The sequence below is a fragment of the Cylas formicarius genome, unplaced genomic scaffold (assembly GCF_029955315.1).
Source record: "Cylas formicarius isolate icCylForm1 unplaced genomic scaffold, icCylForm1.1 PGA_scaffold_10__41_contigs__length_53128322, whole genome shotgun sequence".
Lineage (NCBI taxonomy): Eukaryota > Metazoa > Arthropoda > Insecta > Coleoptera > Brentidae > Cylas > Cylas formicarius.
This window is the reverse complement of record NW_026844214.1, coordinates 2299100-2326856: the sequence shown is the minus strand read 5'-3', so window position 1 is coordinate 2326856 and position 27757 is coordinate 2299100. Positions and strand designations below refer to the sequence as shown.

At 34.8% G+C, this 27757-nt stretch overlaps 1 protein-coding gene across 1 annotated transcript; it reads left to right on the top strand.

Moving 5' to 3' along the window:
- Positions 1-1969: 1969 nt before the first annotated feature.
- On the top strand, positions 1970-27267 carry LOC132701768 (angiotensin-converting enzyme-like). The gene is made up of 8 exons (XM_060669946.1): positions 1970-2208; positions 7348-7644; positions 11158-11413; positions 14811-15117; positions 17246-17523; positions 21128-21303; positions 23075-23358; positions 26951-27267. Exons 1-8 carry the CDS (start codon positions 2119-2121, stop codon positions 27237-27239), a joined length of 1977 nt encoding a protein of 658 aa, XP_060525929.1. The 5' UTR covers positions 1970-2118; the 3' UTR covers positions 27240-27267.
- Positions 27268-27757: the final 490 nt, after the last annotated feature.

Here is a 27757-nt window from a genome sequence, read left to right as displayed (position 1 = left end):
TTTACTCTGGAAAAGAAAATTTGTCTGGCTCTTTTAGATTTTTGTCTATAATTGGAAAACCCCGTATCAGCAAAATGCCTGAAATAAATGTTATAGCACTTTATCCTCCGTGTCTGCTAGTTAAAGAATTTTGAGTGTCGAGTGAATGGTTATGGAGAAAAACACGTTTTTCTAGGAGCCAAAAACACCAAAAAAAAGTTTAAAAAATTTTAAAAAATACTTTGAGGTACTTAATTGAGCTCGACTTTAATAGTTTAAGTCTGAGTATGGACTTCAACTTCTCGGTCAAATCTGCAGTACGTAGCTGCAAATTTGGGGCACCTATAATGTTTTTTAATATTGCACGGAATATGGAACACCCTGCACAATAGGTACAAAAGTTTTAGCTGTGTATGCGAGCTTTATTGCCATGTAAAGCAAACTGATATCTGAAATACCGCCCTTTAGTTATCGCCAATTTTCAATAATAGCGGGACCCATGTTCCATTATTTTTTATTTGTGGCACACCCTTTACATTTTTCAAAAATTGTCAAGAATAAAAGTTTATAAAGCCAAATCTTCATAAACGTTTTCGAGAAACGATCTTTTCCTTAAACCCTTGCAAACGCAGTTTGTATTTTTATTTTTAAATACTTCCGAACCCCCCAGCCCTCATAATTTCAATAGGTTCCGTCATATGTGAGCCAAATTTGAAGTCGATAGCTTCAAATTTCGGACACTTATCTTGTTTCGTAGCAATGACCAAAAAACAGTAGAAAACGAAAAAAAAGATGGTCGCCAATGTCAGATCGCCGGCCATTTTCAAACATCTTATGCACCTAGTGAACTGTCAAAAACGAACAAAATTTGAAGCGTCTAGCTCAAACCGTTCGGAAGTTATGGTCGAAAAATCCTGAGACAGAGAACGGAGAACAGTCAGACCAAAAATAAAAAAGTTTTTTTTTTCGACGCTGATTCCATCTGTACCAACGGCAATGCTGTAGGATGCACCGTTATCGAGATCTCGAGTTTAGTTCCGAGCCAAAAATCAAGAGAAGGATTGGGATGGCAATAGGAGCTTTGGGTAGACTGGCTAAAATCTGGATAGACCACAACATTCAAGAAATGACCAAGATGAAACTTATCAACTTATTGGTCGGAATCTTCGACATTAAATGCAGCATGCAGCAGAAGAATAGAAACGTTTGAAATAAAATGCTACCTCAAGATGTTACGGATCCCTTGGACAGCGCGCAGGACAAACATTTGCATACGCAGTGATCATGAAAGACTGCTTCCAACAATCCAAAAGCGTGTACTAAAATACTTTGGTCACGTGATACGGAAGAGTGGTATGGAGAAAATTGTGATCCAAGGGAAAATGAGGAACGAGAGGCAGATCACCAGTTAGATTTATAGACCAGATCCAGGACCTTACAAAGAAGGCTTGCACCATGACTTTAGAGAGAGATCTCGCTTATAGTCTTCCCGATCTTCACCTGTTGACGGCGGTCTTTGAGGTAGCTTCCAAAAACCTAAAACACAATCCCCCACTCCGCAGGGTATTAGACAGCTATTGGTAGCGTTAGTATTCAGGGACCGCTGTCACTGTAAAATCCCGGAAATGTTCGAAGTGGCTCAGATCTGTGGGAAACGAAACTGACGTGGTAAAGTGACGCTTCCCGCACAACAGATCGGTGTGTAATTGGGTATTTTACAGGCGGGAGTAGAAAAAATAATTAAAATCACTTAAGACGCGTAAAATTTGAAACCTTCTGGATGTAGGCGCGGCGAAGGAAGCAAAAAGAAAACAATGCAACGAGCTTAACCGTCTCAAAATTGCGGACGTATGTCAATGGCGCCCCTGTCTATAAAGTAACGTTAGACGACGCCGTTATTGTTAGTTTGGGTGGAAAGAGTCGCTCGGAAAAAAATATATAGGGCGGGCATACAGAACACGCGCCAAAAGGTTTCAAATTGCGTGACGGTGTTACGGTCGGCGTGTCTCAGCTAACTGAAGAGAATCATTTGTCACGCCAGTGTGTCTCCAAACGCACACTCCTTAAAATTGCTCGTCCGTGATTCTGCTGTTAGAACTGAAGATGTATAACGCGTCGACGCTATAAAAACTGAGGAAAATGACTAAGGAATGGCGAAATTTCGTTCGTTTCGGTATCGCGGTTGTGTTTTTTTACGGGAAAAATTTCAACGAAGCTCGTTTGATTCAGGTAAGTTCGTATAAAAAAAGAGACACCTACACACACACACCCACACATACACGAAATGTCCACGGATAATCCGCCACTGTTGATCTGTCAAAGCTTACGCGCCTTTTTTCGAGCTAGAGGGCGCCTTCATATTTCTCAATGAAAATTGTAATATTTGTTGTTTTTTTTTGGCTTATAAGGCAAAATTTACAAGAACTTGTCTATTAGGTTCTTATTTTCGTGTTCGCGGCATTTACGAGATACAAAACATGCCAATCGAGCAGCAAAATCCGCTTTTTAAAAGCCACTCACAGTTTGGGTATAAAACAACATTTAAGAGATACAAAAAGCACTAAATGAAAAGGAAAAACACAAAAAATAGAGAAAAACCCAGTTGCCGAAAATATCGATTATTGTCTGTCCCGGGAGGACACTAATAAATTTTCTGTAAACCTTATTACTAATGTACTATTTTACTAACGCAACTATAATCTTTTTTCTTTAAACTTTTTTGCAAACGTACTCTTCTTCTTCTTATGTTTCTGGGCCTCTGCCTTGAGCAATTCGCCAGCTCGTCACGTGTTGGTTAGTACCACCCTCACCCTTTTACATATATCCACGCAAGGAACCAGTGGCAATTAATTTTTGGTCATGTTTAATAATTATCAAAGCATGCTCTGGAAACACATCAGTTTTTTTGAAACAAATTAAACAGTAAATTTTGACAATTTGGTGACGGAAGGAAAATCGTTATTAATTACCAGTCACTAATTAATACTAAAAACATGGTTTGGATAATTCAAACATGAGCTTTAAACGGTTAATTCCATTCTGGTATAACAAGAAGGTATATTTTAAGGTTTTGTTGGTCTTTAATATAATTATAATAAGCTTTTAAAATTGTTAGAAAAAAATTTTACAAAAGTGTTTGATGAATTTCTTCTTCTTCTTCTTTTTCTTTTTAAACCACTATAGGAATTTTAATTTAATTTATCCAGTAGAGTCAGACCTTAAATTTTGCGATACCCTGTATATGTTTCTCAAAAAATCACACCCCGAAAGTTTTGCTATATCTAATTACCACTAAGATTACCACAGTCTCACGTTACACATGTTTCAAAATTGACTATCAAATGGGAGCTGTTTTTATATTAACGATTTTTTTAAAAATTAGTTTATCCCTCCACCCCCCCAAATTATGTAGGTCCGGGAAAGTTGAAGTTCTTATTTACCAGTTGGCCACCATTTTTTAATAAATTTTGACCTCACAAATTCGTTCCTGAAGCTGATTGTAAATAAGATAGACACAAACATTTTAAAATTTTTCAAAAATTAATGTTTTTAATTCTTTAAAATACCTACCTTGCTCCGGAGAAGTTGAAATTTCCGTCGTTTATAAGCAAAAGTGGATTCTCACGAAGAGACTTAAATGTTCAAACGAAAGACATTTTTAACTGCAAATAATTTAATTGAAAATATACAAGACAAAACTTCTTTCAAAAGTAGACGATTTTTAAGAAAGTGATAATAGGAAAAGTCTGTTCATAGATATAAGAAAGCGACTAACTGATACGAAAGGAAAGACCTGGGCAAGCTGTAAGAATGAAATATGGCCGAACAGGTCCTTACTTTGCTTAGAATTTAATTATTCGGGGTTTTGTTAGGAAAGATACTAAACAATATTTATTTATTTATGTTTAAATCTAAAATAAAATTGCAAATTATTTTTATTACCTACTTATCACTATATCACATACCACTATCGCTATCATCGCCTGTTCTAATTATTATTGGTTCTATATTATTTACAATATGGATATATGATTGTTCTGCTTTTTCTATATGTTTAACAGAATTTGCCCAACTTTGTGGATGGATGTTAAAAACTTCGGTTTCTATAAGTTTGAGGACGTTGGAGTTAAAACGGGGAAAAACATTGTTACGACGAATGGCAGATTTCAGTTAGTGCCAATTACACTATTAGGAGGAATTTTTGGAACTAGTTTGTTTTTAAAAAAAAAACTTTCAAATAAATCAGCGGTGGTGTCTTCATGGTAATCCAGAGAAGAATCTTTAATATTTTTCTTCTTCTGTCTACTGTGATAACCTGCATTGTCCATTACAATTACGCTATTAGGCGGAATGTTTTTCAAGCCTCCTAATTAAGATATCTAATGTAGGCACGCTTTGTTTCTCGTATAAATGGTAAATTTTACGCCGTATTATATCTTGATCACTTTCATCTACACTCGAGAAAATGTCAGCATCGCTTGTTCACAATTTTCCATACAGTTGATGTTGGAATTTTGCTCAATGTCGCCGTTTCTTCTAAAGATGCTTGCTTGCTGGCACCACGTTCAATGAGAGTCAAATACACATTGTTTATAACTTCCTTAGTCTCAATAGAATAGTGTTTTTTACATTTGAGCGGAAACATCTCCTGAAATACACTAGACTCGCACATATTTTGCATAATTCGCACACTATTCAACACACGCTATATTACACACTAAATAAGAATGAAAACTAATAAACTTAAACTAAGTAGTATACCAAACCAAAGAATATTATTTTCTATTACGGACCACAATTTTATTTATTAAATTCCGAAATTTTAGGTACTAATCTTGTTGCGTTGTATGTTAATGACCACCCTTGGATAATCCCATTCAAAAGCAATTGGTCACTTTCTTATATCTATGAACAGACCATAACCTTATTTGAAATAATGAAATTAAAAATTAACATTAACCAGAATTTATTTTAAACAAACCAAAGCCGCCATTAATATAACAAATACGGATACTCTCCGCTGTTCTGCTACTATAAAATGATACACCCCGTATCTAAAAAAATTCTAAATGTTATTTAACGGTTTATAACTAACACCATCTTGTCTATAAAACAAAACGCAGGATCGATAAAAAGTTAAAGGATTGCTTCAGTAAATGCAGCGAAATCCCTCATGTGTGATTTCCTGCCGGTTTTCGTCATCGCCGACGCTAATCGTTCATAAAGTTCCTGCTACACGCCGAGATAATTCGTGTTTTGTTTAAAAGTAAAAAGGAAACTTGCCAAGCCTTAATGATTTTGTAGGCTAATTTAAATTTCCATCTCGCTAGAATGAAACCGTCGATCGTACGGAGTAAAATACTGAAATTTCCGGTTTTCGCTTTATTTTTTGAGGGGGAAAGATAATTTGCAAATACAAGGATTACTGGAAAAGTTTCCGACATGATAAAAGACATTTTTTTCTCGCTTTGGACTAGATCTGGTGAGTAAACCGGATGATCAAGCGGTTCAGACCGTTATTCATGTATTTTCGCCATGCCTGAGGTATGAGACGGTTAAACAGCTTGTCAAGTAATGATGTGTAATATGTTCCTGTAATGATTTTTTTTAAGGTAATTAAGGTTAATATGGCTCCATGGCTATCTCAAAAAACAGTCGCCATCACTTTCCCAACAAAAATTTCTGAAACTTAGGTTAGTAACTATAAAGATGTGCACCACTAGCATTTAGTAACTTTTAGTAACTAGTGCCCTCTTCAGGGTGTGGTCGGAAACTTTCTTCTTTTTCTTATAATGCCGTTGGGTATTAGGCTCACATTGGCAATGATTGTTCTATCAACAGCTACACGTAACAGTCCGATCGATGGCTTTCCATCTTCTTCTTCTAGGGCCTCTCTTGCTTTTTATTTTTCCCTCCATTATGAGGTATAGTGTGCCATATTCTCAGGATATGATGTGACCAAAGTAAAGTTTTTCACTCTACCCATCAAATAGACAAACCATCGCTGAGATATGGTTCAATTTTTACTACTGCCTTTTGATGCTAATACAGATTTGGAATAATCGGGATATTTCTGGGATCTAAGCCAGACCTTTTTAGAAGTTAAAACAGTATTGTGTGTCCGTACTCTATCAAAACATTTTTGAAAATCATGATGAGAACATCACAATTCACTTCTTCAATTCACCTCTAATTCCTAGATCCTTACGAAATCCCATCTTCCTTCCAATTTGTAAGAAGAGTTTTAATACATAGCTCTTCAAGCATGCAGATGCATAGCAAAGAATGATTTTAACCCATTCTTTGGCTGTGTTCCAGGCAGTATATACGCCGTAGGCAAATGATAGTTTTATATATATGCATGGAATGCTGAAAACTCCTGGCATCTCAAATGGAACTTTGTCCTTGACAGATCCAAGGTGTTGAGAGATTTTGGGACAAGTGATTTTGACGTTATATTTCTTTAGAACTTTTGATATGTGGTCAGTGATGTTTTGAATATAAGGAAGGACAACAGTCGCAACAACTGCTTTCGGTTTCATTGCTATTGGAAGGTTGTGATGAAGTTATTCAGTCCATAAAATGTTTTTCAAAAAATTGTTATTCTCATTATGTCTATTTAAAAAATTCAGACAAAACTGTGTGCATTATATTTATATTCTTTTAAAACTGATTGAATTGATCCCCGAGAAATATCTGTCTCTTCATATACTCTAGTAATAGAGGAAACTGGATATGATTCATAGAATCCTAATATGTTTGCCTTATTTTCTTCATTTAAAACATTATGATTCCGGCATACTTTTTTAGAATTTAATACGTCACCGTTTTCTGCAAATTTCTCTGCCAGCCTTGGAAATATCTGTTGGAAGGAGCTCGACGCTCTCGATAAAGTCTAACATACTGACGACGAGCTGTGGTTGCAGTTCTATTATTTTATTATTCAGAAAGTATACTTGAAGCATATCACTCCTTTCAGGGATGCTAAATTCGCAAAAAACAATTTTAACAATAATGAGTTGGACCATAATTCAACCATCAACTTTGTCTACTGATATGTCAAACATAAACATATAAAACGGAATAAGATATTCTATTAAACACATTTATAATATACAGAGTGTTCCATTTAAAGATATGATGTAGGTTATATTTCAAAAAATTGATAGTGTTTTGTTTTATACGTCACTTGGAAAAAAACTTGGCTACTAACGCTACATTTTGTTACAACCAATTAAAACATTATCAAGACAAATTGAACGCACAGTACGCAACACACGTGCAGTGCTTGTTTTAAAATACTCTTTCACAAAACTCAATTTATTTAAAAGTCTTGAGACTTTATTACGTAATAATTTCCCTCCGCAGGGTGAGAACCCGAGCGTTGGCGAAGCCCTTCAGTTCCTGAGGGAGTACGATGCCGAAGGGTCCGACTTGTGTTTTCGCGTAAACTCCGCTAGATGGCTCTATTCAATAAACATGACCGATGCGAACAAGCGCAGGATGATCGACGAGCAAACTTTGAAAGCAAAGTTTGACAAAGTCACGTGGAGGAAAGCGGCAGAATTCGATTGGTCGACAATGCCGGATCCGGTGGTACGCAGACAGATGAGGATGTTACTGGCCAATGGCAGGGCTTCATTGCCCGACGAAAAGTTTAATGAGGTGAATATCGTTAGTTTTATAATAATAATAAATTGAATGGACAAATAATAATAACATTTAACAAAAAAACTCCATTAACAACCGCAACCGTAACTAATGACCTACCCCAGTCACTTTTATGAAACAGTTTTGGTTAGTTTTTTATTAAACATATCTGCACGACTATGTGAAATATGTTCGAACTTCCTTGTATTCGTGTTCTACTCGCCTTACATTCGGACAAAAACCAAGTCACTATAATTAAATGTAAACAGAACAGCTGACTCACTTAAATTCCTCCTCAGACTGTTACCTAATGTGTTTTTCGGAAAATGGATTTTAACTTCTTTGCTATAGATTCAAATTTTAGTTCCTCTTCTCTTGTTGAATGGCAATTGTAGCATAGAGCCAAAAGTTAAATACAGAAGTTAATTGACATATTACAAACTTTCAATCTATTTTAATTTTGTGCTTTATTTTAAATGAAACATCTAGTATATTACTTCATTTTTGAATTCTATTCAAAATTCTAGACACATTTTGTCTAGTCTAGGTTAAGTCTAACCGTTTTTGACATTTTTATTTTTTAATACGAAAAATGGCGTTTTGCAAGACATAAAATATCTATATTTCTTCATTCGGAAGGATTTATTGTTTCACTTGAGCAAGTTTTGTGGTAGGCAAAGGACTCGAATAACAGAATTCATAAGAAATTTTGATACATATTAATACAGGGTACGCGAAAAAGGAAATAAAACTGCCAAAAAATTTTTTTAATGGAAACTACCGATGCCTTTTCATATTTACCATTAAAAATTAAGGCAATATTTTTACTTTTTGAAATATTTCCTTTTAAACATTTGTCTATCACAAATAATATGCTGTTGCCATAAAAGTTCAGTTAGTGTAAGGTGGTTATGCCACTTTGATTTACCATTTTTTAGTTGACCATAATGTTGCCGATGCGCTTATGAAGATCCAAAGATTATTTAAATATATGTATGCATTGTTTATACAGAATAAGACTAAGGACACACGATAACGTTGGTGAATATTTTATTAGGCAACAAAAAATAAAAATTAATCCCTTAGAAAAATGAAAAGGCTCCAATGATGACCAGAGAATAAATAATTCACGCAATACCAGTTCAAAAAAAAAGTAAAATTCATGGGTCCCGATAAAGTTAGTATCGAAATAATTAAAATAATTGGAGAGAACGAAACCAATGGCTTGGACCTAATCATCATTATTTACATCATTTCTCATTATTGTTACATATATCAGAATTTTATTGGAATCAAACTGCAATAGTTAATGTAAGCAAACGCTGATGATACTGCCAACATAGCAAGAACTCGGTGGTCAATATAGCGAAATATTCGGCTTGCATCTAAATGCAAAATCGAAGTATGAGTATTCTCAAAGGAACCAATAAGAACACACCTGCATGTAAGGGATGGACAATCCAACATCAGGTAGCACCCGTAAAATACCTAGGAGTTAAAGTCTGTTCATAGATATAAGAAAGTGACTAACTGATACGAATTAAGGAAAGACCCGGGCAAGCTGTAAGAATGAAATATGGACGACCAGGTCCGTACTTTGCTTAGAATTTATTTGGGGTTTTGTTAGGAAATATACTAAACAAAATTTATTTATTTATGTATGTATTTATTTTTAAATCTTAAATAAAATTACAAATTATTTTTATTACCTACTTAAATTACTTAAAATTATTTACATAATATATCAGTATCACTATCGCTATCATCGCCTGTTCTAATTATTATTTGTTCTATATTATTTGCCCAACTTTGTGGAGGGATGTTAAAAACTTCGATTTCTATAAGTTTGAGGACATTGGAGTTAACACGTGGAAAACATTGTTACGACGAATGGCAGATTTCAGTTGGTGCCAAACATGTTCAATGGGATTAAATATACAGTGGTAAGGTGGAAGCCTTAAAACTGTATGCCCTAGATTTTTTGCATAATTATCACAAACGTATTTCTTTTGTAGGTTCAAATTTTGTAGAAACTCAATTAATTGCTTTTTGATATAATCTTCTTGAAAATAAATGTCGTTATATACATGTAGTTTTGGATTGTTGCTCACATGAGGAAGGGGTTTTAGTCAACTGTCTACTGCGATAACTTGCATTGTCCATAACAATGACGCTATTAGGAGGAATGTTTGCAACTAGTTTGTTTTTAAACCAACTTTCAAATAAATCAGCTGTGGTGTCTTCGTGGTAATCCAGAGAAGAATCTTTAATATTTTTCGCAGACAGAGAAAATCCATTTGGAATCCAACCATCTTTAGAGCCAGCATGCAAAATAGTTATTCTTGTACCTCTTTTTGATGGCGCGTTTGTTTTACACTTATCAGTTGAGTCAACCCAACCCTTTTCTGGGGTATCATAAGTGTAGACCCGGTTTCATCCAAGTAAATAATTAGCCTTTGTTGTTCTCTGTAAATCCTAATTTGTTCTAGATATTCCAGTCGCCATTTCCGAATTCTAAAAGATTCCATTAAAACTTGCCTTTTGTCAATTTTTTAAAATCTAAAACCCATGTGTTGAATACACTTCCATAAGGTAGTTCTGCAACATTTAACACCGGTTTCATCCTAATTAAGATATTTAATGTAGGCACGCTTTGTTCCTCGTATAACAGGTAAATTTTACGCCGTATTATATCTTGATCACTTTCATCTACACTCGAGAAAATGTCAGCATCGCTTCTTTTTTTTCTCGCTGAAATGGGATTATTCACAATTTTCCATACAATTGATGTTAGGATTTGCGTCAATGTGGCCGTTTCTTCTAAAGTTGCTTGCTTGCTGGCACCACGTTCAATGAGAGTCAAATAAACATTGTTTATAACTTCCTTAGTCTCATTAGAATAGTGTTTTCTACATTTGGGCGGAAACATCTCCTAAGATACACTAGACTCGCACATATTTTGCATAATTCGCACACGATTCAACACACGCTGTATTACACACGAAATAAGAATGATTACTAATAAACTAAAAACTAAGTAGTATACCAAACCAAAGAATATTATTTTCTATTACGGACCACAATTTTACCTGAATTTAAATTCCGAAACTTTAGGTAATAATCTTGTTGCATTGTATGTTAACGACCATCCTTGGATAATCCCATTCAAAAGCAATTGATCACTTTCTTATATCTATGAACAGACCATACTAAATACCATTAAAACAAGAAAGGCGGAGTATTTCGCTTACGTAATGAGAAATGAAAAATATGAATTGCTTCATATAATCATGCCAAGAAAAATATAGTGAAGATGTGGTCCTGGTCACCGAACAACGTCTTGCCTCAAAAATCTTCGTCAGTGTTACGTGTGTTATATTGTGGAGGGGACCACGGCGCTTGAAGAAGAAGAAGATGGCAAATCTACAATAATGTTAAAATTAGGATAAAAAAACAAATTTTTAAATTATTAACGCGTACACAACATGGACTTTTTTGCATAAAATTAAAATTTGATGATGTTTTCAGCTCTATCATTTAATTGCGGAAATGAAAGACATTTACGGCCACGTCCGCGTCTGCCCCTACAGGTCGAGCGAAGAGTTTGGGGCGGCGATTTATTGCGACTTGGAATTGGGTGACGTGAATCGCATAATGGCGGCTTCCAGGGATAATCAGGAACTCGTCCATATCTGGCGCGAGTGGCACGACAAAACGGGACCGCCGTTGAAGAACAAATTTATGAGATACGTCGAGCTGGCCAACCAAGCAGCCCGACTCAACGGTACGTAATACATCAACGTACAAAAAGTAGAACTTTTATTCTCCCCCTTCTACATTGTCGATTTTCTCAATCAAAATCAGATGAAAATGTTTTTCTTTTTTCTAGACACATCTCCTGAATTAGCATCCCGTACAACTTTTTCATTTTTCATTTTTTATTTTGTGGATATACAAAATGTGATGCATTATTTTTAATTTAAATTTGTCGTTGTCCACAGAATAAGCATATTATTATGATTAACGATTTCTGAACGGCATATTGTAGATGGGGTCTAACTTCAGGATTCAAGTATCATAATGGCAGTGTTGGGATTTAGGCTGACCATCACTGCTACCGAAATTGTGATTTTCTTCATAGATTTATCGGGGTCGTCTTTCTGATTAGGCCTCACAGCTTCGATGTGGTCTAGTTGTTTAGAAGTATGAGGAATTCCTTGGCCTGTTTTTGCCCTGGTGTTGAACTGAGGAGGCTTTTACTTGATGAAAACACATTTGTCAAAATAAATAAGAACTAAAAGTTCGTATTTTCACGAATTTCGTGAAAATCTGAACTTTTAGTTCTTATTGATTTTGTCCTGGTGTGTCTCTTCACCATTGATGTTTTTTTTCTGTCTATTGTTTGATGGTTGATGTTGCGATGGTCCTGGTCCCTCCAGGTCCTGCAACCTAGGAAAACGTAACATAACTCCTAATTTACTATATCCTTTAATGCCTTATGACAATCCAAAACGAACTTGGATGTTACTTTGGTGGATTTCATGGCTTTTATTCTTGCTTGGTTCTCAATGCAGATCTAGATTGATATGTCTAAGCATATATTTAAGTTAGTTAGTTAGTGAGTGTAGACGAGTGAAATAACTAAATCGGAATTCTTTTTTTTCTTTTTGATATCTCAAGGTCATTCCTGGGGGGTGGAGGATGCAGAAGTTACGTATTCTTTCTACTGACGCCACAGACGCTATAAAAATTTTCCAATTTTTACACTTATTACACACACACTTTTTAATTACAATATACAATTACAATAAGTTGGTGCACGTGCATTAAAAATGTTTGCAAGTCAAACGGTATATTTATTTTAGTAGGATTTCGTTGATAATTTGTATCGTCTTCGTTATAAACATTTAAAATAAATATTTTGAACTTTCAATTTGAGATTTTTACATTTTTGTAAATATGTATGTATAATGTCAGTAAAGAATATTTCATAATCAGAGCCGTAATATTTGAAAAAATACTTATAGAATAATTTTATAGTACTGTCAAAGAACACAGAAATGTTGTTTAGAATCAGAAAAAGAAATGTTACGTAACGTTTTTATAAAATGGTAAGTATTGTTATATAATTATCATGGGCGATCATTATATAACAACTATTAATAATAATAATAATAATAATTTTATTCACGTATTGATATACAATGAAAAGGGCACGGTTCGGATGAACAAAATAAGATATTTTGTGCTTCCATTTTTAAACCTATCCTAAGAAGAAGGTAGCAGCGCTAGGCAGGAAAAATATACATAAAGAAAAAATAAATAAATAAATACCTAGTACAATCTGTGCAAATAGAGGGACTTTGGAAATAGTTTACAGTAGACATTACTTAAATATTTAATGATAATAATACTTCACGCAGGTGGAAAAGGTATTGTTTAGCAATTTAAGAGACTGATCCAATGCATTATATGTTTCAGCCATGTCATATGTAAAGGATCTTTCAAAAATTCCAGAGGTGTGACGTGAAGGGGTAGCAGGCCTTTAAATCTTAAATTTAAATTGTGAACGTCCGTGCGAAAGCTGATTTTTTTAAAAAGATAGCGTGGAGACTTCAATCTTATAATTTTGTGATAAAGATATTAAGCCATCGGACTTCCTTCAGTTTATGACTAACAGGCCTGCCGCGTTTAATCCCAAAAATGAATCTTAGACAGTATTTCTGGATTTTTTGAATCCGTTCTGAGACAGCCGCTGCCAGACATGGGTCATAGACGACATCACAATGATTAAAAGAAGATAAAACTATGGGACCTTTTTTAATGATTGATTTAAAGTATTTTTAGAATCATATAAGCATTTTAAGTGAGCAATGGATTTTTTAATACATTGTGTAACGTGACCATTAAATCTTAGCTTACTGTCGAGCATAAGCACGGTCTCTTGCCTCCGTTTTCAGAGGATTCGATATTTTTATTTCAACTAGTTGCGATAATCAATCAACGTCCACGGGCCTACCAAAGAACTTGTTATAGATTTTTTTGGTTTTAGATGAAATGAATGTTCTAGGGACACTCTGTTAATGATTTCTAGATCATTACTTATGATTTGACAGCTTTCAAAAATTTTATCTTCCGAAAATGAGTAATAAACTTGTATATCATTTATAAAACTAGGACACGCGGACGTATATATACAGTATAAAATCGGCAGCAGAATGGAGCCTTGAGGCACCCCAGATATTATAGCACGGCAGTCTGATTGCTGTCCATTTAGAACCACTTTTTGTGTGCGACCTTGTAAGTAGTTCCCCATAATTTCGACAGCATTGGATACAATTGTTTTATACACTTGCGCCTTCTCCATGTTTGTAAGGCCCATAATAAAGGTTAACAGTCATTTCTAGCTTTTTTTTTGTGCCACTTTGGTGGTTAATAGTAATTAGAACGTCCTCTGTCCTATGAGTTTAATGACATCTCAAAATATTTCGATTTCATCCAATAACAATTTGCCTTTTTTATTTTTATAAATTTGATGATTTGGTGAGGAAATATTGTCCGATATATAGAAAATAATGGAGGTTATGTGGAAGACCTTTAGCATTAATTATTGATATTTTTGTTGTTTAAATAATATAATTTTATTATTTGGCGTTTTTCTTGAAATATCTTAAGTTATTTAACTTACGCTGCAGATCTTTAGTTTTGATTAGTTTTCAAAAGTAAAAGCAATTGCAAACATAGATAATATGGTTGCTATCAAGGCAGACTTGACCATTTTTAAACAATATGGCTATTGTCCAGAGATTGAATGAATTTTTAAAATGAAATATCTCGAAAATGGTTAAATGAAATGTCAATAAGTTATATGTTTTTGAAATCAGGAAAAAAGATCTACGATTTAGGCTATATATTGGACATTCCATTTAAAAAAAAAATGATGTCATTTTGACATTTGCAAAAGATAATAGCGCAAAAACTTTTGTATTCACACTTTTTTTTCTTTCAAAATTAACGCTGTAGGTGGGTGACATAATATAATGAATAACCCTGTACCCCTTGAGTTGGAACCATTTTATCACCAAATGGTTGTCGAGCGTGCACCAACCTTAGACAATAATTGTATTTTGGTGGACCCGTTAATAGAAAAACATCCCATACGTTGATTTTTTCCAAATTAGGTTTCACCGATGCCGGAGAAGAGAGTAGATTCGTATACGACGATCCAGATTTCGAAAACGAATTGGCGGAAACGTTTCAAAAAATCCAACCCCTCTACAAGGAGCTGTTCACTTACGTGAGGACGAAACTGTACCAAAAATACGGACCCGACGTGGTGAGAAAAGACGGGCCTCTGCCCGCCCATATTCTGGGCAACGTTTGGGGGCAAGAATGGGTGAACATTTTCGACGTCGTGGTACCCTATCCCCAGTTCAGTAACTTCGACGTTACCGCCGAAATGCTGCGCCAAGGATTCACGCCACTGAGGTACCATAGAATAGAAAACAACCATAACTCTCGGTTTTATGCGCGAAAGTTTACCTAACCTAAAAATAAAGATAAAACCGTAGGCTAAATATTCAAGGCATTTCGTGTATTTCGTTCAACAAAATGCTACTTCTTTTGTCGCGTTAAAAACAACCGTTCGATTTTATTTGCAATTAGTATCTTTTGTAGTAATCTTTTAACCAGTAGTTAAGCAGCTAGGTTTTTATCCACCAAAAGAATTTTACTCCTAAAATCAGTAGTTAAGTTAACTGGCGAATTTTGGCCGATTATGAGGTTGAAAAATGAGGTTATGTTGTGGTGGTGGCGGTTTGTTTTAAAAAAGAAGAAAAAACAGTACTGGGGCGCAATGGGAAAGAACAGATTACTTCGAAGACGTAGGAAATGAAGAAATTTCGTCGTTTTTTTTTATTCATTTATTAAAGGAAGAAAACATACTAACAGAAAATTTCTGATAAAAATTTCTGGGCTAGGCTATAACAAGCAATTTTTGTATTTTAAATTATCGCATATCATACAGAAAGTATCATTGACTTAAGGCAAATGATTATCGTGGTTCTTTTGTGGGCTTTTACAAACTGCGTCGGTTGTTGTTGAGTCGAACTTTCGCCAATCATACTGTGCTTATATGTTGTTTGAGGGGATACCTGCTTATATAAGGGGGCGGAGCTAAAGGAGGGCCACGAACATTGTGTCCGATGACAGGTAACGACCTGAGTCGTGGTTAAGATTGTTTGGTTCCTTATAGATTTCTACAGATTCTCAGTTTGGCAGTAGAAAAAGAACTCGCTAAAACTAACATTCTTGAAAACGCAATCAATCAATCAAACAATATATAAGCTATATATATAAGTTTCAGAAGAAGCCGACAGGATGATTGGCGAAACGTCAGAAGATTTGTAAATAGTGTAAAATAATAATAGCCAATAGGAGTAGATGGATAAAGGGACTTCCAGGGACCCCATAACCTCACTTTTTGGCCTCTCGGCCGCGGGCCCTCCGCCCACGGGCCGCCCGGCCATCTTTTGCCGCCCATAGGCCACTCGCTCATAGGCCACTTGCCCATAGGCCACTCGCCCATGGGCCTTCTTCTTTTGCGTGTCTGGCCGTTCGGCCATTGGCCGCTCGCCCGTTCAAGGTCACTCGCCCATTTTTATAAAATTATTTCTTATATTTCTTATATTTTTCGCAAAAACAAAAGTAGTTTCTAATCTGTGAAATGCCTATGCAAAAGGACGCTTTTGACATTTCTCTAGAAAAGTCTGTTCCAAAATTTAAAAATTATATAAATAAATATTATAATATAGAAATAAATTTTACATAAATAAAATAAATAAAATATATAAAATATAGATTAAAAAATGCACCTTTTTAGACCTGCTATTACACCACAGATGGCGCTAAAAAATTATGAGCTCCACAGAAGTAACCATCGGTTTATAAACTCTTTGTTAAAATGTCATTGTGAATACGTCAAAATATATATATATATATATATATATATATATATATATATATATATATATATATATATATATATATATATATATATATATATATATATATATATATGGATATACTCCACCAGTCTGGTAGGTATAGATCTAATTTTATTAGAGAGATCTAAAACTTACATGAATATAAAAACTAAACACTACAATAATGAAATACTTTAGCAACACAATTCCAACAATACTGATATTAAAATTTTTTGTTTTTTTTTATAAAATATGAGGTTAGTTTTATTAAATGTTTAGCTTTTTTTATGACTACTAACGAGATGCAGCTATATGGAAACAAGTTAAGAGCAATGGGTGCAAAATGGTAGTGGATAGTGTTTAAAGAAACTTTGAGTGTGTGCCTCCATTAACAAAAGTTCTAAAAAAAACAAAAATAACACTAAATAGTCCAAACGTAAACGACAGAAGATTTTGAAAATACGGCTAAAATATGGAACAAATTAATTTAAAAATCAGGTATTTTAATTATAAAAATTTTAAAATGTATACAGGGTGGCCAAAAAGTAGTAAACAGTACAATTTTTTAAGTGGTACTGTGTAAAGTTTCTCACGCATGGAATGAAAAAAAACATTTCACGAATCTGCCGTAGGATGTTCCAAACAGCCGAGGAATTTTATTCCTCTTTGGGGTTGAAGCCGATGCCTCCCGAGTTTTGGCGATTCTCGATGATAGAAAGGCCGAATGGACGAAAAGTGCAGTGCACGGCGAGCGCGTGGGACTTCTGCAATAAGGTCGATTTCAGGATCAAGCAGTGCACGGAAGTAAACATGGAGAATTTGATCACGATTCACCACGAGATGGCGCACATCGAGTATTACATGTACTACGCCGAGCAGCCATTTATTTATCGAGACGGTGCTAATCCAGGTATAGTTTTCTTTACTTTTTTTTATTCCTGAGTTTTACACGTTCAGTTTTATTAATACTCAAAAAAGTCTATACGAGAACTTCACTGAATACCAAACAAAACTTCCATTACTTAAACTATTATTCCATCTTAATCAACGGACAATTCAAAATCTAAGCTGGTAAATCCATTCCTAAATTTTGGCCTAAATAAAATACTATATAATACCATTACAACCTGAAAATATTAAGAAAAAGAAGATATTGATAAAAAAGGGTATGTAGCTTCTGTATTACAACCCTTTACAGGGAAAACTGATACTTTCGTGCTTAATTCCTTTCACTTAAGCAGGAACCAGACCTTCTCATCTTAATTGTCTCGAACAGATTTTTCTTATAACGGTCTAATTTTTGAACAAACGTCAGGAAAGCCTTTTGCACCTTCCATCGAAAACCAAAATTATGGATACGCTACTAAGAGGATAGTTTTGTTATTTGACCTCATAGTCAAGAATCCCTCCTAATTTTTCGTGTCCCTGTAAACATACGTTTTACATTTGAATTAGAAACTAATAATAATGTTTCATTCTTAGATATTCTTATCAATCGAAAATCGATACCTTAATGCATTGTCACATCACCATCCGACCCAAAAACTTTCTTGTTTACAGAGCCGTAACCTTAACCCGAGTCACTGAACCCAGAATTAAAACACTGCTCTTTATCACAACTGACATCACTGACCACATGTCCGACGAAAAATATCAACTAGGCTTAAAGAACACGAAAGAGCCTTAAGACTAAGACAAATAAACTCATCAGCTGTTGCCGAACACAATCGCGAAACCGGACATACAATTTTATTCGATAAAACTAAAATTCTATCTAAAATCTATAGAGATTTATAATCACCCACACAATCTTAACTGCTTCTCAAGTCTTTACCTTTCACCAATATGGGAATCAGTCATCCGGGACAATGTTCATACCCCATATCCCGAAGATTTGTAAATATTATTCTAAAATTTAGTATATTTTCTTTGTATATCTGTCTGGTCGGCAAATGTCTTTTTTTTCAATACAATTTTGAATGCCATTTACTGGTTCAAGTGCATGAATTAGCGTATCCTTCATACAATCCAACTATAGCGAAATGCAAAAAAAAACTACATTTAATGTGTGGAAGGACACAACAAGAACGATTGGGAGTTGGGGTGTCATGTTTTATTTTGGCCATACATATAGTTTATAGGATTTTTGAAGGAGGCCTGACAGAACTTACTGCCTGAGGAAGTTATTTAAGAAGTGCTGGAAAATATTCTATTGACCTAATGTAATGCTGCTTACCTACAGCAAGATGGTGCCCCAAGTCATAACGCTAGGAATTTCTAAATAATAAGTTTCCTCAGAGGATTAGATTTTTTTATGGGGCTATATAGAAAATGCACTATATAAAACACGGTATGACCGCATAGCACAATTTCGCTAGTTAAAGACAGCCGTCACTAACGAATACATTTATATTAATTCAGCTTAAGGGTGAGAGAATCATATGGATTCATGTATTTTCTATGTTATAAAAGGTCAAAGTGTTCCTTAATGATATGCGAATATTTAAGTAGATAAACCTACATGAAAAAATTATGACAATATTAAATAAACGAAAACTCCACGCAATAAAAATTAATTAATTAAGACAAAACCAAATAAAATATCACACCGTATAAGACATAATTTGCAGTAAATATACAAGTAAACCATATTAAGTTTGTATTTGTGATTAAACATCTTCATCAGTGCCAAAATTGGAACTGCTACCACCACAAAAGGATCGTTTATCCACATTAATACCAAGTAGTGGAAGTAGGTAAAATATTAAGGCACCTTCTCTATTGGTTTTATGTACGACTATGCCATCGCAAATCGTACCGACTATATATATATAATATACAAGCATAATAAACTTGCGTGCATATAAATCGGGCCATTATGAACTTTTGACTTCAATTTCATTTTTTTTTTAGAAACTATTGATCAGATAAAAAAAAAATCTGTTTGAATGACAATTTAATATGCTTCAATACGAGTTTAAATTGATTAAAATTTATTTTTACCTTTTAGGTTAGGTTTAGCGAGTCAAATTAACTTTTTTTATTAGCAAAAACAAATAGGATTATTTGCAATTAGCAAATAAGATTTTATTTAACAACATCGTCGATTTGGCATAAATATAATCAATGATAATAATAATAATGGCATAATAATAAATAAATGTTCGATCGGATTGAGGTCGGGACTGCATGCTGGCCACTCCATAACTGGAAAACCGACTTCTGTAACGTAATCTTGCACGATCCTTGCAGCCTAGCATTGTAGCAATGTAGTCGACATATGGTATCACGTGATCTGATAAAATATCCTCGATGTACCTAGCACCTGTTAAACCCTGTGCCTCTTGACCACGGCCGTCCCTACGGATGAAAACAGGATCGGTTCGTGCGTCTATAGAAATTACAGGAACCACCTCCTTAAGGGCTCCGCTCTTCATTGCAGCTTTCTACAAATCGCTCTCCTGGTCTTCCGTACACTTTTTTCTGTCGCTCACTACTAAAAAGGCATATTCTGGTGTCACCTGAGAATAGAACTGACCCATTGGTCCAATGTCCAATTTAGATGAGTAAGTTTTGGACCAATTGCAGTTGTTTTTGTCCAGTGTTACTATCACTATAACTATTGCTTAACCGTAGCTACGAATATAAAAGATCAGTACTCTTGACAAATTTAAACTCATACTAAAGCATTCCAAATATTTTTGGGTCAGAAGTGAATAGTTTCTAGAAAAAAAAATACTGAAGTCAAAAATTGAGAGTAGGCCGATGTGTCTGCACGCAAGTTTTTTTTGCAAGATATCATATGGTTGCATAAACTCGCCTTTAGATCCCATATTGGACTTCCAAACAAACTTTGTTTTGTTAAAATATGTGCAATTTTCAAGCGGTATCAGTTTTTTATGTACATAATTTAAATATAAGATTTACAGGTGTTACATCCTTCGTCATGAGATGATATTGTTCACACATCTTAAAACGTCCTTCTTAAAGCGTGCCTAAACCTTCAACACAAACTAGTCCGTTCTGTCTGCCTATATTGGTTTTGCGCAAATAAACACCTTTATTTATTTGTGCCTATATAATTATAAGATCTTGTTGTACCTGCTTTTTTTTCACCCATCAATGTGCACTTTGCTCCATTTTCTCTCTAAACAGCAATTTCCACACACTTAACTCGCTTTCCCAGAACATTTAACGAGATATAGACACATTCTGATAAAATACTTATTTAAGATCTGTCATCGGCCATGTTGACTGTGGAATGCCGCAAGGTCATTGGTTAGAAACGACATTTTATATCTCGCGCATGCGCATGTTGAATTTACTTCAAAATTTTTTTTATGGTCGCTTCATAAGTTCCTGTATTACAGGAACTGGCAGCGTAGTATAGTTATAATGCATTTGGTTTCAACCATTAAGGATAGCGAATACATTGAACATGGCGGACATCGCTGTAAACATAATAAGTGTGGCAAAGTAATGCTAATTTAACGCTTAAATTTTTCCCTGTGTAGGTTTTCACGAGGGCATAGCCAACGCTATCGTCCTATCCGTATTTAACCCGGTCCATTTGCATCGCGTGGGCCTTTCCAACGAAAGCACCGACGTCTTCGAAAGAAACATAAACTTCCTAATGTTAATGGCTCTAAAAAAAGTGACCTACGCGCCGTTCGCTTATCTAATCGACCAGGTGGGTATAGTGGCGACACAGTGTGGGCAAATCTTTCAAATTAATCAAATCAAATCAACCTAACAATAGGCCCCTCGCACATATTTATAAATTTACACGAACACTTAATTATCTTTTAAAATACAATAAGTTACATTCCAGAATATTTTTCCTAAAACCGAAAATATATTTAGTTCGTAATTAATACTAGATAGCGCGTCCGACATACAAAAACGCTACCCCATTGGTTGTGACGTCACGAGGTACGTGGAGATATAAAATAGTTACGTTAAAGTGGGTCTTCGCAAAGGTCTTCGTGGCTTTTTAATGAAATGTTTCCAGGTTAGCTTCTAATGGCTTTTAATCATTTTTGACGATGTTTTTCTTGCATAAGCAATTGAATAAATGGTTTTTCACGAAGCAGAACTGATTTTAGTTTTACAACCTGGCACGATGCAATAAATCATTTTCAACTAAAAAAAAAACACGAAAAAATGTTAGGCTGACAACTGTCAACACCAAAACGTACCGGTGACGTCAGAAACAGCTGAACAGAAACCACAAACAAAGTGAATGTCGGTGTATTTTAATGTGACACACGAAAATGAACTCGCAAAATTAATTTGATGGACGTTTAGTGTCACAATCATATAGCTATAAGACAATATAGTGACCCTACTACGGTAAAAATTGATGCGCCGCAGATGGCTATGATATTTTCGTAGAGGTGTGGATCTTTTGCTCATGCGTCACCCCCCAACTGTCTGAGTTGCTACATTGCCGTAATTTTTCATAGCCTGTGCCATTGTTATTTTCATTTTTTTATCAATATCTCCATACCGTACACACAAACTTGTATAATTTGTGCTTTCAATACTTTTGTTCTTTTACGGTATCAGAACAAATGTGAATTTTGACGTTTGTCAATTCTGGCGGTCATGTCATCGAATGTATTGGTGTTGTTTTGCGAAAATGTAACCAAAAACTAACGGTCGTAGAAAAAGTATAGTATGCAACACGTTCGGTAAATCTTTTAACTCACTCGTTTATTAAAAACTCGCTCCGCTCGTGTCAAATAAACTCGTGAATCAAATGCCGTTTACCACACTTGTTGCATAATATACTATTTTAGGTACACTTAAATAGCTACGAAGAATGTTTGGGTAATATGTTTTAGTGTACAAGAATTGCAGGAAATATAAGAAAACACTAGAATAAGCATAAGAAATACCCATTGTGAACTACAGTCTATAGCATGTGCTTCTTGAACATTTTTTCTACTTAGATGTTTCTTGTGCGATACCTCAAAGTTATTTCAATAGATGATAAACCTATCAGTTTATGAAAATTAACGCTTTGCGCCGATTTACAAGCAAAAAAGGCGTAAAAAATAGCTTACACGAAAAAAATACATGTAGAAATTGCATCGTATCTACAAGGCTTAAAGAACAAAAACGCCAAATTAATTACGGAATTATACTGACGCCGCAAGTCTGCACTTCTTTTCTACACCTTAAATCCTGCCTGAAATTGTAATAGGATTTCGACAGGAATTTTTTAATAATGGTATTAACACTCGAACGTAATACGGCAGCAACTAAATCAATAAAGCGGTTTCTTTTTAAATGGTCTTTAAAATTTCAATTCAGTTAGAATAACGTTCCGGGTATCTATTCATTTGACATTTTTAGCATTATTTGAGTGAAACTAAACCATCGAGAATGTGGATGCTAAATCTGCCCACAGTTGGGCGACCCGAAGCGGAATTTACCGTCTTTTTCCGAATTTTCAGTGGAGATATCAGATCTACGAGACCGGCGTTAACAGAATGAACTCAGACTGGTGGAATATCAGGCTGAGGTTCCAGGGGGTCGCGCCACCGGTACCTCGAACGGAAAGCCACTTTGACGCAGCCTCTAAACGACACGTACCGGCGGATATACCTTACATCAATTACTATATCGCGTTGCTGCTCGAGTTTCAGATCCACAAAGCGCTGTGCGAAGCGTCAGGTTTTACAGGACCACTGTACAAGTGCGACATTTATAGGTCGAGGGAAGCCGGAAGGATCCTGAGGTATAGTTTCTTTCTCGAACGGTGGGTACTAGCAAAATGACTAGCAAAAGTTTATGAAACGCAAGATGATTCAAACATTAACCTTCCAAGATCTTCTGGGCGAAGGGCTAAAAAGAAGAAGACACCAAGAACCAAAGAGTATAAGATAGAGGGGAAGGTCGCGTATACTGTTACGAATGCCATCTATTATTTGTGTCCGAGTACTAAAGTACTGTCATGACAGTTTAAAGTAATGTGTCACACTGAAACTACTACAGTAGCTTGTAACGGATAACAGAACCTTATTTATATTTTAATAAAAAAAAATGAAAACTATTCCGACATATTTTTTTCACATTTTACTTTTCACACTTTAAACTGAATTGAACCGTGCGTCTCGCGCGTTTTCCGGTCTCATGACTGGACACAATCACTAGACGGCGTTGCAACTCGTGTACACTTTTAACATTGCCACTAATGGAAACCTTCCCCTCTATCTTATACTCTTGGAACTTGGAACTTTGTCTTGGAACTTTTTAAAATTTCCGCTAGAGGCGTCGTATTCTAAGTCTCTCGAATACATTGTTCTATACAGGGTCACTCAAAAGTAGTGTATATCTCAGGAATGATTGGACAAATCTATTGAATTTAGGTTATGGTTGGGTTTATGGTTTTTTCCATACAGCTATAAGATAATATAGTGGCCCCACTACGGTAATAAGTGATGCGCTGCAGGTGGCTATGATATTTTCGTAGAGAAGGTGTGGAGCTTTTGCACATGCGTCACGCAAAAACTAACTGAGTTGTCACATTTAGGTAATTTTTCTGAAAAAATTTACTAATTTTCATATGAACGCAAAATCAGTTTCTGAAATCCGAATATAATTGGCAACGCCGAAGTAGGAACTGCTATTGCGAGATACTACTAATAGTCTGTGCCATTGTTGTTTACATTTTTGGTGTTTATGATTTTCTCCGTACGTTTTTCGTGTTTGTGGTCAAAACTCTAAGGAAAACAATGTGCCTATATACGGGTAGGTGTTGTCTTATGTACAAGTTAATTTAAAAGTGGTTTCTGTAGTCATATTTCGTGAATTCGACTTTATTTACATTTTCAATAGAAGTTAAACCAATAAGTTTATAAAAACACAATGTTTTCGTCGATTTACGGGTACAAATTTAGGAAAACTTACCTGTATCGTGTCTATAGCTCTTAAAGTCTTGAATTATGTGGGTTTAATAACACACACTGAAGCGTTTTATTTTAAGAAGGATGTATTAAATATTGGAATTTATAAGAAAACTAACAAAATTCATTCTATATTTGGTCCGCCATTCCACCGCGTGTTTTTTCTCTAGTCACGTAGGCCAAAAAAAAGTTATTTCAAAAACAATACATGTATGTGACAATAACTGTGTTCTGCACTAATACGTTCAACATAAAGAACCAAAATTATACAAAGGAAGCCCATCCGTGTACTCTAATTCAGCATAATATTAACTCTGCACTTGTCGCTAATTTTTTTAACAACACTTCTACACCTTAATTCCATTTTTGCCTGAAAATTTAATGGGATTTCGACATATTTTGAGAAATTACTGCATCCAAACATTGACGGCCTGGCAGCGGCCATGTTGGAAGCCGCATGGCCTTATGGTTAGAGCGTCAGAAAATGTAATTAGAGTTGCCATTGGTTAAAAACGAAATTTCAAATCTCGCGCACGCGCACATTGACCAGACCTTCTCAAAATTTTGTTACATAGTTGCTTCGCAAGTTTCTATACTATTAGCATAGGCAGAGCCTCTATATGTCTAGTAGCTATATGGTTTTTTCCCTTAGCTACCAAAATTCTTACCTTAAATAGAAAGGGTATGCACCCTATAACTCCGCACTTGGGCGAGTAGCTGCATTGTCTAGTAATAAAACACATTTTCTGGAGTATCCGTGTTCTTTAAAAAAAAAAACTACTTTTGGTAAGAAATTTGGAAGCATGTTCTTGAAGGCTCGTGGTTTTGCTGACAGATACCATAATAATTGAAGTTTGTCTCCCAGGAGCATTGGTCCTTTAGTAGTACCTAGTTTTAAACTTAATTTACAAAATGTTATTAAAAGAAACAATTTTAAAATATTTTGAAATGTGTCGAAAATCGAGCTTGAATTTTCTTAGATGGTACACCCTGTATATTATGGCATTAATAGATACACTGTTTTATACTCAATCTCCCAATGTAGGGTTGTTGTGGTGTATACAGAGTGTTTTCGGATTTATGCCAATTTTTATTGTCAAAAATGTGTTTCATGCCTTATATTTTTAAAAAATAAAATTTTGTGAAACGATTTAAACGATTAAATTTATATTGCTCACAGTTCCAGAAAAAGCACTTAAAAACTAAGAACAAAAATGCAAAACAAAATGAACTGTCTAACACGATATTTAGTCGATTGATCGATCTTTGTTAGGTCAGGAGAATTAGGTGGCCATCTAATCGGATCACCTCTTTCTATCCACGGTTGAGCAAATAAATTATTTAAGTAGTTCTTAACTTGACGGACATGGTATGCAGGAACCACATTATCTGCCTCATTTGGAATAGTTCTTAACTTATTCTGCAACTTCTGCTCTAATTTAGGTAAACTTGCCCATTCCCTATATATTCAAAAAAATTAGGCCCTACAACCCCAAACATTTAAAGACCATTTTTTCTTACTGAAAATTATAGCTATTAGCAAAATCGTTTTTATGGAATTTCGATTCATCCGTAAATAACACATATTCGAAAAAAATCATCTTGCTCAAAAATTCGTTCTTCACAAAATGTTGATCTAATCTGATAGTCATGTGTTGTTGATGAAGTTGTGCATAATAGGGATCCATCGTATTTTTTCGCAAAATATTGTTGACGTAATTCTTACATATAAGTTTTCTGTTTTCTATAATACTTTACATTAATTTTTCCTCTTCACCACAGTCTTTATTCCATTGAAAAATTAATGGTTGTGTTGCAAGTTAAGCAACTCACAACCAATTAGTTGCGGAAATCCAAATTGACAGGTTTCAAATAATTATTTATTTGCATGGCCAACTACATTTGTGTGGCCATCCTACATTTGCAAGACGCCATCTGAAAACATTATTTATGGTTTAATAATTCTGGGCTTTGAGAAAAGTTAATGGGAAGAAAGGAAACATTTGTTGTTATTTTTCTTGTCTTATTGCAATATTTTCTCGTAATTTGACAAATTTTCGGAGTTTTGTTCCTAAAAATGTGTATACCTCAAAAAAAAAGTTTAGGTATAAGGAATGCTTAATAAAATTGAAAGAGCATCAAAAATATTAAATAGTGATGGAATATAAAAAAGAATTTTATGCAGTAATATACCGAGTGTTCCGTTTAAAAAATATATAAGTTTTATCTCCCACAGATTTATTTATATTTGAAAATAATTTTAGATTGTTTCTATAAATTTTGTATTTATCCTTTTTTTTAAGCAAATGAAAAATGAGATATATTACTTCGACACACCCTTTATATGAGCTGGTTGCCTTAATGGCGGCTAAGATTTTAAGTGTCCTGTATATAACGTAACACTATTCTACCATTCTATCGCAGCAACATATTCCGGGTGGGGAGAGCGCGCCACTGGAAAGACGTCATCAAAATGCTATCGAACGGAAAAGTGTCGAAATTGTCGGCCGAACCAATGCTCGAATACTTTCAGCACTTGCTGACTTGGTTGCGGGAGAAAAATGAAGGAGAAACGGTTATAGGTTGGATGACCAATAAGGAAGATGTTGCTTTGTATCAACCGTTGGTCTACGGGTCAGGATCGATCCACATATTTCGAGCGGAGTTTGTTGTGATAATAGTGTACAACTTTTTGATACATAATTTTGTGTAACAATAGGCATCTCATTCAGCATAACGCACAAATCAACTGTTTTTGTAAATAATATACATTTATAATTGTTTGGACGAGTTTTATGTCGTATTGAATTCAAGAGAACCTCGTTTTTGACAATTTTTGATATCATCTCGGCACACTTGGAGTTAGGAGAACAATGCTTCATTTAGTGGGCCCTCTATTATTTAGAGCATGTTTAGCTGACCTCCCAGGATGTCTTGTCTTGAAAAACTAGTGAAAAGGGCAATTGAAATAGTTATAGAAAAATTTCAGACCTACTGTCTAAAAAAACCACCATACATTCAATCCTAAAAAAACTGTAGCAGTTCAGTTCACAGATCACTACAAAGGTCCTTTAGATCGATTAAGTGCCAAAATAAACCAAGATTATCGAACTAGAAATTCGAATACAAAATTTCTGGATAGAGAACTTGACTGTGAATTAAAGCGGTCCGCCCAAATTAATTGTGTGTCAAAAAAACTTAATAATGCGCTATATTAACATTGAAATCCAC